We start from the raw sequence: 13306 nt of genomic DNA on the forward strand, positions 1-13306 counted from the left end.
AAAAAAAAGTACTAGAGACAAAGACTTATTATTATTTAAAAATGTTACCTATCGAAAAGTTCATGAATCTAAAAATTGTTCAATGCGATGGCTTTGTACTGCTCAGAACTTGCATCGCAAAAGTGTACACATATTCAGAAAATATTGTACAAATAGTTAAAATTGTTAATGAACATAACGGGCATGATCAACCAAGTATACACAGAAAAATATATTCAAATGGCTGTAAGAGAAAAGCTGTGGAAAATCTGTAAACTAAACCAAGTAAGATATTACGAACAGAAATTTCTGATAATTTATCTAATTTACAAACCATTACTACCGATGATATATCATTAGTTCGACGAAATATGTCTAACGCCCGTAGAAAAATGGTGCCACCATTACCAAAAGCAATGAAAGAATTACAAAAGGCTATAAACAATTTTCTATTAAAGTGAACTTGATTGGCCAATGGAAGAATGGGAGATGGTAAACTGCAGCAAAATTAATCTTTTTCAAAAAGTCGATATGTAAACTGCGGCAAAAAAAAATTTTTAATTATACAATCTGCGACAAAACCTATAAGATACATTATACAAACTGCGGCAATTTATTATATATACATTCTATATATACTATATATGTGGTACATATCGTTACGATAACTTATATACACGTTTATCGTTTAATTAGGAATAATATGTTATGAGAGCTATTTATAGTCTACAGCAGCGATCCCCCCCTACGTGGCCCTTTAACAAATTTAGTGCGGCCTGCACTAAAATTAAATTGTACTCTAAAATCCAAAATTCTATAAACAGAGTATAAAATGAACGTTGCTTTTTTATCTTATTGTTTTTATTTATTTTATCTTTCTATTTTAAACTTATATTGAATTACCAGTTGGCCAGATAAACAGGTACCCACGATTATGAATTTATTAATTTCCACCACGTAGTCTTGTATGATAAGTGTATCCATTATCGCTTATTGTCCGTTTGTATTTTATCATAAACATTTTAATTCTCTATAATTGTGATACGTAAAATTAAAGATGAACACAAAATATTTCAAGACAGTTGGGAGATTGAGTTTTTCTATATTTCTGGTAAGAAACACGATGCTTTATGTTTAATTTGTCATAAAACCAAAAATATTTCAAAACGTTATAATATTAATCGTCATTACACAACTCAGCAAATTTAATTTTCTAAAAATTATCCCCACCCATCTAAAATAAGAGAAGACAAACTGTTTGAATTAAAAAAAGGAATTTTTTCTGAAAAAACAATCAATGTTATGGTTATTATTATTAAAAATATATGCGGCCTGCAAATAATTTTCAAAAATTACATTTGGCCCTTTCTAAAATTCTGCAGCATGGTGAGAACCGCTGGTCTAGAGACTCTTAATACGGATCCCCACAGCGCGTAGCTCGCCAAGTCACGCGCCGTGGGAATGATGTAGTATATTATAGACTCGTGATATGCCGAGCATATATGTAGGCTCAGTACAACAATCACGCTGGGCGAAGTTCGCCGAGCCACGAGTCGAGGAAACCCGCCTTTAGAGTATTAGGCATAAAAATAAATAAAAACCAATTTTTAAAATTGAAAAATATTATTATTATTAAAAATTATATTATATTAACCCTTTCACTGCTATGTACTAAAATTATGTGTTTGCCCTATGCTGAAGATTATTGAAAAAAAAAATAAAAAAATGGTATCGCATTAAAGTAAAAGATTTGGAAATGTTGAAAATAAGAAAAAAAAACAATTTTTTGGACCAAAACTTACAAAGCTCAACCATATAAGCCAGCCATGGGTTTCCAAACTTTGCGGTGCGCTAACGCTCATCTTATAATAATACAGTTTATGTTCTTATTTCTAAAATGGTTTATGTTGCTTTTTTCCAATTTTTTTTTTTTTACTTGTACACAGATTAATGTAAAGATACAAATTTTTATCTGAATACTCATGATCACTCATAGGCAAATGTGGGGCAAATTAAAAATATTCTCAAATATAAGCTAAATAAGGGTTAACGATATTTTCATGTTGATAGTATTTATTAAATTATAACTTCATATCATTTTCCAGGGGAGCAAGTGCCTTCTTTTGCCCCACTCCATTGGGTGCTCATGTAAGTATTCAAAACATAAGAATGAAACAAGTAAAAAATGGTTAAGTGCTACCACTACTTTACCAAAAGCTTAGCATATAACTTAATTTTTAAAAAAAACTCAATCTTTCGACAGATTTTTTACTCAATTTAATGCGACCAAATAATAAATGAAATGCATAAGATAACAATAAAAAAAAAATGAATTAACTTTTAGTTATTAAATCATTAATAAAATAAAAAACAAAACATAAGCAACTGCATGAATAAAATAAAATAAAATAAAATATATAAGTATTTAAAATTAGATAATAATAAAAAAGCAATTATTTAACTTTCAGTAATCAGATTAGGTTGTAAGATAAAAAAATAAAAACAAAACTTAATTCATTAAAAAAAATAACATAATACATAAGTATTTAAATAAGATAATAGTAACAACAAAATGATGTAGTCATCAAATTATTAATAAAATAAAAAAACAAAACACATCCAACTTAATAAATAAAATAAAATGAAACAATAAAATACCTAAGTATTTAAAATAAGATAATAATAACAATACAATCATACTTGCAATCAAATAAAAATAATACATACATAAAATTAAACATAAGATAAATTATAATAATTGTAATGAGTAAACATAATAACACTACTAATTTTTATAATAAATTTGTTTTTATTTTTTCCAAAATTCTCTTTGTGTATGGTAAATTTTAAAACAAGGGGTAACACATAAACCGACATCACATTCAATACAGCAGTACATGGAATCTTTTCTTTTTTTGTTTTCCATTTTATGGCTGCAAACATAACAAAATCGTCTTCCTTGTTTTTTTTTTTTATGGTATTTGTGGCACCAACTCTGGAAAGTGCCTAACGTCCGGTTGTAACCGCTTTTCTGTATTGTCCATCGGTGTTTTTCTTCGATTTGTTGCTATACCACCTTTACATCGATATTTCAATATTAGTTCATTAATTAATTTTAATTGAAAGTCAGTCAAAGAAATATGTTTTCCTGTCACTGTTTTATAAGCTATTGCTTATATTTATTGCTAAAAATATAAACATGTCATCAATCGATGTATCTTTACACTTAGCTAACCTGGAATGCTCTGAGAAAACTGGTTGTTGTTGTGCATATCGATTGGTTTCAAATACAATCTTTCCCATGAGACTTGGTGTAATGAAGGCTTCAAAAAAAATATACATCACCTTTGAAGATCGACTTTCTTGGAAAATTTTTTTATAAACCAAAATAAAAAATAAAAACTATACAGATAAAACTTATTGACAATTTATTCTTAATCACCACGATTAATTTTCGTACACGATGACGCAGATTACTTAATGCCCTTTTATTTAGTTTTGTGTAGCGCAAATTACTACTTTAAAAGTGGCGCAAATTACCAAAATTAATTTTTAGATGTGGCGCAAATTACATATATATTTTTTTGGAGGAGTTGTTTTTTTGGCGCAAATTACATACGCCCTTATTTTTTTACTTTCATTTTTGGACAGTATACTGACGCGGTCCCGCTGTGGTGCAGGTACAATAAGTACACCACTATTGCAGAGCCGCGCCCGCTCTCTACCCAGCCACAACCCGGGCAACACAACACCGTTTCCGATACTATCCACCTACCTCGGAAAACCGAGCAGAGATGGGAAAAGTTATCGGAACTGGTGGCAACGTACCGACCGGTCGCCTCAAGCCACCAACTTTGTTCTCGCGACCATGGTAGAAGAACGATTGTCGTTATTTTTTTTTCTTATGTTACGACTGTCACCAGAGGACCGTTTATTTTATATATACCATTTTCTTCATTCTTGTTTGTGGAACAATATACTTATTTGCCTCAGCATATTGTTATTGTTTTTCTTTGGTCAACTGTATACTTTTTCCACTACACAACACAATAATTCAATCTTAACCAGCCACCTCACCGAGGAGAATTTCCAAGCAACCTGAGGTCATGTCAATACTTCATTTGCATCTGTTCTTACATTAAGAATCCATGACTTTACGTTATTGGCTAGATTATAAGCTATGTATAACTGGGGAACCTACACATTGTATGAAAAGGAGTGAAGAGATGTGTTGTATAGGTAGTTAATGTGTTTCTTTTTTATGTTACAATTTTATATTGAGCAATTTTATAAAAAAAAGTAAGTTTAAATAACCTGTCCTATGTATTCTCTTTATAAAAGAAATAGATGTTTTCTAGTTTATCCATACAATTAGTTAAGATATTGATTCCCTTCAAGTTAAACATTGACTATAACAGTAATTCAACATTTAGATTATATATTCGTGGGAATATTATTTTTAAAAAAAAAAAGATTAAATCGCATGCTTGATATGACACAACGGTGAAATAATCGAAAAAATTTCATGGAATGAAAAAAAAGTACTTATTCGTTTGTTACTAACTTCTAATCCATCATTTTATAATTAAATTTATTATAAAAAAGAATTTCTTTTGGGGAAACAATTAGAAGGAAATAATAAGAGCAACGTCAAGACAGATCTAGTGAAACCAAGGCCCCAAGTCATTCAAATTGGAGACTAAAAACAAGACTAACAACGCTATAGACTAGTGGTTCTTAACCGGGGAGACACGAAATTTCCAAGGGAAAAGAAAAAAAAATAAGAAAATAATTGAATAAAATCAAATTATTAATACAACTGTCATGTAAATAGTATACCTTTAAGTTTGTATCTTTATATTATTTATATTTATTATTTAGATCCGATAAACACGTGCAGTATTATCATTAACGCAAAATCGCTGCATTGTCGATTATTTTATCGACTTAACCGGGGTTATAAGTCAGTTATTCTGCAGTCGCTCGATATGTAGTATTATTATAGTATATTATAGTTCTACAACTCTAAAAGACAATATGAGACTCAGTGCTTTCACCATCAGGCCTCGACTTCCTCAACTTTGTAAAAACTACCAGGGCCCAATTTCTCATCAATTTTTATACAAATCATTAATATTTTTTCTCTCTCTCTTTTTTTTAATAATTTACAAATTTAAACTTTAAAATGTCATTGTTTATTGAACCCTGCAACTCAATAAATTGTAAGTGTACTTACTATTTTTCTGTGCACCGTATTTTTTTTATTTGTTTTTTTTTTTTTTTGTTATTTTGTTATTTCAAGAACTATTCTAAAATACAGAGTTAAGATTATTTATTATTTTGATGTTAGGGTGACGCGGTGTTTGATTTTAATGGCTAAAGGTTTCATGAATGAGAAAAGGATAAGAATCACTGCTATAGACAATGCTTAGTGAAAAAAAAAAAACTTTGTTACCAACTACATCAAATCTTCTCAGTCTGGGTCTCAGAAAAGATTACGAGTACATGGATTTAAAATTGATTTTTCGGAAGTAGAATGCTATTTGTATAACTATGACAAACGAGTTTGAAAATGAAAGAAATGCAAGCACTAAAAAAAAAAAAAATATTTTTTAATTAACTACAAAAAATTATTGTACCCAAGTATAATGTAAGAATCAGAATTTTTTTTATAATCATTAAATAATTTAACCTGATCCAGATGGCAAACAAAAATAATATCAAAGTAATGTTATTAGTTTTTTTTTATTATTAGAAATATTGAATCTGTATTTATTTTTACAATAAGCGTATAGACCAGCGGTCCCCACTACACGGCCCACGGGCCGTATGCGGCCTTTTAACAAATTTAGTGCGGCCGCACTAAAATTAAATTGTACATTCTAAAATCCAACAGTGAATAAAATGAACATTGCTTTTTATCTTATTATTTTTATTTATTTTATCTTTCTATTATAAACTTGTATTGAATAACCAGTTGGACATGTCTTATCTGCAGATAAGTAGGTAGGTACCTACAATTATGGGTTTATTAATTTCCACCGCGTAACAGTTTATTCGTTTTAGCTTATTGTTCGTTTATATTTTATCACGTACATTTTAATTCTCTATCATGACAAAACGTAAAATCGAAGATAAACAGAATATTTCAAGACAGATCAATATCAAATACACCCATGGACATAAACAAGATTAAAAAAGAAACAGAGAGGTACTGTCCATCATCATCAAAACAACATTAAATCAAATAAATTAATCAAAAAATATCCATATCAATCTAATAACATAAATAATTTGTATTTTGTATAAAATAAACTATGAATTGAAATTTGAAATATAATTAGATAATTGTATAATTATATGTCCAAGAAAAACGTTTATGTCATTAATTAATTTTTTCTTACAATATCCTTCCCTAACAAAATACATATACATAAATGTAATTTTTATATTTTTATTTATTGTCATTAAAAATGTATACGGCCCGCAAGTAATTTTCAAAAATTACGTTTAGCCCTTTCTAAAATCCTGGTGGGGATCGCTGGTATAGACAGAAAGAATTTTTTATATGCATGAATTAACCGATAAAATAGTCACCCAGTTGTGACACTTTTAACTTAATTAATTTATATTAAGAGTTAATTTTGATATAGGAGTTTTCTGGTGAACTAACCGTCTAGAAGTATTTCCCGAAATAAAATTCTAATTGAGTTCTCTGATAAGAGAGTTTGAATGTTTAATTAGACGGAATCGGAATCGGTTGTAAAAGAAGAATGCAGTTATGAATATGGTGTTAATATGAATATGGTGTTAATATGAATATGGGAATGTAAAATGTGATTTGAGACATAATAAGACTCATGTTATTAGGCGAAGTAAGTTTGACTGGAACACTTGAATTTTTTTTAAGTTTGGTGACTCGTTTGTTCCCCATATTTGAATGCCGTAACACCAAATGGGTATTAATAACATATTGTACAGGTTGTGAAAGTTCGGCCTTTTCCGGGGCTTTATCAAGGGGAACACTCAATTTGTAACCCTCAAGGTGACAGTATTGATTAATCTGTTGATTTGGTGAATAGTTGAATGGAAGTTGCGAAAACCAAATTGAGAGTTAGTATAGGCTTTTAATTAATAATAGGCATAGTATATAAGTTTTTCAGATTTAAAAATAATTTTAAATGACTAATTTGGTAGTATGAGAGGTTTTTAATTGGTTCATCATATTTGGGGAATAAGAAAATAATTGAAAATTTCCATTTCCAATAATTATTTCAACGGCTAATTTTAAATGCCCAATATACAACAGGGGTACCATTTCAGTTTTTTAAGGGTGTGTAAATAATTGAAGAAGCCAATTTTTTTCCTATCAGTAGGCCAATCGTTAAAAAAACGTTTCTTGTTATTTCGCTACCTATGGAATATTTTTATCTAAAAAATACTTAGTGTGTATAATAATAATATAATAATAGACCTTATAATATCTATTATCTATCACAGAAAAAATGTTATCTTCATTGTGGAAAGAATCATTTATAGTACAGCAAATGAGGTATATGGAAATTTAATTACTTTAACTATTAATTGAAGTATCGGGTTCATCATTGTTAACCCAAATATTAAATTAAAAGATTTTATTTGATGCAATAACCCAATTACTTTCTTTTTAACATAACTTTATTTAATTATTTCAATAATTTCAGTAAGAGCTTTAAGAATGACTGAATAATTAACTTTTATCATATAAACAGCTTCCACGCGATATATAAAATATTACTGTTTAATTTTTTACACCTCGACTGAACTCCAGAAACACTTCCTGACATGGATGCCACACCATCAAAGCAAATTGATAATACATTCTTCCAATCTACTTTCAATATGGAGAGAACAATTTTTAACTCATTAAAAATAGCTTGGGTGTCTACAGACGTAAGTCTGCGAATTGCAACTTAATGTTCTACTGGAGTTTTAAGTTTTTTATCAAAAAATCTCAAAACAATTGCCATTTGTTGATGGTGTCCAAAATCACTTGTTTCGTCAGCCATTATTGAAATAAGTTTATTCTGAACGAAATGTGATATTTTTCGTAATATGATGTTACTTATGCTAATAATAATTTCGTTTAGGATTTTTCCACTAGTGTACAAAGCATTATGGGTTCCATTTGTAAGGTGATCTTTTAAAATGAGGTCATATTTCGACAATAAATCTACTAAATCTAAAAATAGTCCTTGGAAAATGTTGGTTTAACTCTCGTCATCGCCTCCAAATGGTCTACCTCCTTTTAATAAACAAATAATAATATCAATTAACCTTTCCATTATTTGACGATTTTTTTTTATTTTAACTTGATTTTGTTTTTAAATATACACTATATTTCGCTCGTCTAACAAAATATCAATTGTTTGTTTTTTGTATAACTATTCCAAGAAGAAACACTATGTTGATAACTTTTAAATTTTTCATGGTTATGGAAACATTCGTTTTCTCTATGCCAATTTTTAAATCTATTTTTATAAAAGCAAAATCAATATAACCTGTTGTGGCTTGGTTGTTTAAACAAAACATACGACAGTCAAAACAAAATGCCGAGTTATGAACTTATTTTTTATTATTTAGAACTATATTCTAACCACGAATACTTATTATACCATTCGATTTGGAAACTACTATATTTTGAGCCTATTATTGTTCTAGGGAAATAAAATTTTGGTTGGTAGGGCTCTTTGTCAATTCTATCTTTTTTACCTAATCTTGAAACGGGTATTTCATTTACAGGGTCATCAGCATCACCGAGAATTCTGTGAAGAACTTCACTATTTGTTTCACGGTTTTGTAAAGCAGTGTTTGGAGCATTTTTTTGTTTTCCTAGATCCTCATTTTTGTTGCCATTAAGTATAAATTTGTCCATTTTCTATCTATAAACTTGACAATGTTTAACTTAGTTAATTTTTTTTATCCATTAATTTATAATTTAATAAAGGTATATATAAAATATTATATAAAAATATTATTTTAAGGAGGTATTGGATATTTAAAATAACCACATGACGTCAGTGGACCAACACATTCTCATAACAACCGTAATAACATGAGTTGATTTTCCCTTTATGTTTCACTGGTAGACAATTTTATAAAATTGCCACCCAGTGAAAATTACTTGAAATATTTATAAAAAAAAAAAAAAAATTCATACATGTTACAACCCCTTGAAGAAATCCTGAGTATGCCACTGGTATATACTCTATATACCCTGTATATAATTATTTATACATGCATTCTTTAAACATAGAACATTAACATATTTTATTTGCAACCATTGTTACCATAAAAAAAATAATTATTAATGATTTTTTACAGATAAATTAAAATTGCTACTAAAAATAAATTTAATCAAACTTCACAAAAAATCCCACTTATTTTGAAAATGCTGATATATATTAACTTAAATGTAAATGTAATTAATTGTATGTAGAAAAAATAAATATAAATTTTAAAATAAGATATAAAGAACACATTTCTGTAATAAAATAAAGACTGCCCTTAATTTAAATTTTGCTAAACATGTTTTAGAAAATAACCAAAATATACATTTTAATATCAATACGGACATAGAAATATTTAATATCCAAAGTAAAATTTAAATTAATTTTGTTTTAGAAGAGTTATATGTATACAATGAGATAAAAAATAAATAATTTTAACAATATTTTAAATGTACAAACCGATGTGAAAATAATATTTTTATCAATACTGTCAAATAATAATAACCAAAGTATTTATATTTTTTAACTTAACTATGTCTAATACTCATTTTAAAATAGTCTTTCATGTTAAAATAAATTATTTATATGTAAAAGACTAATTTTTCTTAATGTATTTCTTCCTTTATTTTTTTATATCCAGTCGCAATTTTATTGACATTGTTTACCTGATAATGCATTTTTAATTCATATAAATATAATAATACTCCAGGCTAAGCTTTCATTTATTTTTATAAATAACCTACTTATTTATTATTATTATTATTTTTTTTTTTAATTTTATATTATTTTATTAGTTAATGGTACTATATAATTACAGAAATAAATGTATATATATAAAATAAATTGGCATTGTTAGTACAAAATAAACTATCCAACAAATAAAAAACTAGTCTGTATATTTAACAATAAAACATACATATTATAAACATTTTTAAATGTTGTTACATTTAATATTAAATAATAATACAATAATTTCCCAGAACTTTAGACAAAATAATTTCATAATCACCTAGACACACTATATATAAATATTATAAGCAGTGTTACATCAATTTAACATAATTACAATATTTTATAGATAAACTTCTAAAAGTTGTTTATTTGTAATAATACAATTATATGTATTTTATGAGTATGCAAATGAGTCATGTATAATATGATTAGAAATAAAGAATTAAAAACAAGGGAAATTAAAATTGACTATAATAAATAAACTTCAGAACTAATATAATAGCAACACTGCATATAGTATATATAATAATTTAAGCTTTAGGCAATCTCTTTTTTTTATCACCAGTTACAAAAAAATAACATAAATTCTTGACAAAAACAATTTCACAATGATAATCATATAATTTAATTTGAATGTATAATAATATTCTTAACAATAAGTAATAATAATAATAATGATAAAAATTATTGTGTAAAATATTGGTATTTAAAATGACTTAAAGAAGGTTGGTAATAATTGAAAATTGTATGATTAGTTTCATAAAATATATACAAAATTATTAGAATATAGGATATTGTTTATAAAATAATTAATACCAGTCATTTGTCATTCAATTTTGATAATAAAATATTGAACTAAATTAAATATACAATGCACAGGACGGATAAATGAATTTTTTTATTCAAATAACACAAAAAAAATAAATAAATAAAAATAATTTAAGATTTTGTAAGCTAGTTAAAAATGTAATTTATTGCCTTTAAATTAAAAATTAGAAGACAATAAATAATACATTTGACTATAAATTACTCAAAAGAATTTAGTTGGTTCTTAACTGATAGTCTCCATTTTGGGTAATATATCGTACCCAAGGTAATGCTTGATAACCGCTCTTTTCAATAATTTTCAAGTACCTAACCTGAATGCCAGATGTTGTAAAATACGGTATTTCAAATTTTACATGGATGGGAGGCCGTCCTTCAGTTTCTTCATTTTCGACACTTGGCAAACCAAAATGTGCTCTCATTAAATACTCCTTACCTCCAGGGAAAGATTTAATGGACCATACTAAAGAGTTTAGCTCTGGCATATACTTAACTGAACCAACAGTAGTTTTAAATTTAGGAGAATCAGCATCCATTGGAACTTGGATGACTACTTCTACATTATTGGCAGTAGACCGACGCTTAAATTGTGACTTTGCTTTGACTATGTACTCAACACGACTATGAGCATGCCGTTCAATGACACTTTCAATCCAAATCAAAGGTTTGATATGTGTACTTAATCTGTAAAAATTAAAAAAGCATTAAATACCAATGAGTTTAAACAGAGCAATTGAAGTATTTGAAGATAAACATTACCTGTACGTCATCAAATCAAATTCTCCATCTGGTGGAATAAAAGAAATAGTTCTATCATTTTCAAATCTTGATAGGCGTACACACTGATGAAACTTAACATCTTCAAGTTCTACAGATTTAGATTTACCACGCCCAGTGCTCTCAAACAATACCTTATCATTGAGACCCAATCGTAATTCTGGCATTCCAGACAAGTAGACTCTCATCTTGATCGAGCCTACAATTTCACTTCTTAAAACATTTCCATTGGCACTAGCCAACAAATTTACCGATTCAATAACATCTAAGAATACTTCATTTTTTCTATACTTGAGCCCTTCGGAACGCCAAGACACAGCATTAGTCACAGCCATAGGAATTCTTGGTTGTATTTCTAGTTTATGACCATCTTGTGTAATGTATTCTTGCAGAATTTTGCTATCTGTTGTCTGCGGATACCCAAAGTCAAGCAGCTCGTCCAACAGCTCATATATTACCACAAAATTGTCACGTATACTTTCTTCTTCTATCTCCTTGAAGTATTCATTCATGACTCGTACAATTTTGTGAAGGAACACAAATACCAACATGATATTGGCGTTCTTTTTGGTAGTAGATACAACGTACAGGTTGTTGCACTTGATGTACGAGAAAGTGCACTCCTCAGTCTGCAACAGCGGTGTTAGTGAACCTTCTTCTTCTTTCTCCATTAGCAAGGGCATGAACTTCTCGATGACATTAGGTGCTATGTCACCCCGATAGTTTCGGGATATCAGGACCTTGCCCTTGACATCTAGTATGTATATCGCCGAAGCTGACATTTTTAGTGCCGCGAACGCTGTAAAAGTCTGTTTCCCGCACGCAAACACGTTACCGATCTACTTACTTCATCAGACCTTTGCTCAGATTCCGTTGAGACTAAACACAACGAACGTAAATTAGATCGCCGAGTAACACCAACTGTTAGTATCACAGGCTTATCGACCGACACGTTTAGCCGTCAATCTAATGTCAAACGCCCGAACTAATTAACACTTAACGAAGTGGACGAAGTACTATATCATAATATTGAGAGGGGAAAAAAAAGAAACTTTACCAATAGATTAGGCATTATTTGCCAGTCGGACCGACGTCAACGCGATAATGACTATTGAGTGATAAGCGTGGAGTCCGAAACGACGGTGTGGCCCGATTTGAAAAGAAAATGGCGAGTGAATCGCAGGCGCTCGCTCTATAATATAGATTAGCAGTTGCGTTGACTTTTACCACATACTAAAATGACTACATGATAACATAGCCCGTGCTTATTATAATGAAAATTGAGTGCGTTTAATTGTTACGCATTACACTGTATAGGTATTTTGATCAAGAAATATTATAAGTTAAATTTAAAAATGGATAGATTTTTAAAAAAGCATAAATTAACAGATGACAGTGATGTTAGAGCAAATGACAACAATTTAAATATTGAAATTAATATTAAACAACCAGCTTTAATAAGTGATAAAAGTTTAAATTAAAAATTAAACGTAAATATGTTGATAATTATTTATGTTTTGGATTTACGTGGAATGGTGACATTGATTATCCTTTAACAGTTTGTATCGTTTCAACTGTTTCACCTGTAATAGAGGAATTATGTATAAAACACCAGTCTCAAATGTCAAATTAAATTTATATTATATATGTTATGTTAATATAATTATATTATAATACATTATATATAATTATGACATTATGAATATTCATTATTATTTATTTAA

The 13306-nt window shown here is 28.4% G+C and overlaps 1 protein-coding gene across 1 annotated transcript; it reads right to left on the minus strand.

Annotated features, from left to right (window-relative positions):
• Positions 1 to 10928: 10928 nt before the first annotated feature.
• Positions 10929 to 12918, minus strand: LOC112685854 (AP-1 complex subunit mu-1). Its single transcript, XM_025557879.1, has 2 exons — positions 11565 to 12918; positions 10929 to 11489 (listed from the first exon to the last, which is right to left on the minus strand). The coding sequence occupies exons 1-2, from the start codon at positions 12362 to 12364 to the stop codon at positions 11021 to 11023; spliced, it is 1269 nt and encodes a 422-aa protein (XP_025413664.1). The 5' UTR covers positions 12365 to 12918; the 3' UTR covers positions 10929 to 11020.
• Between the last annotated feature and the right edge of the window lie 388 nt (positions 12919 to 13306).

The sequence above is a fragment of the Sipha flava genome, unplaced genomic scaffold (assembly GCF_003268045.1).
Source record: "Sipha flava isolate LNK unplaced genomic scaffold, YSA_version1 293_pilon_pilon, whole genome shotgun sequence".
NCBI lineage: Eukaryota > Metazoa > Arthropoda > Insecta > Hemiptera > Aphididae > Sipha > Sipha flava.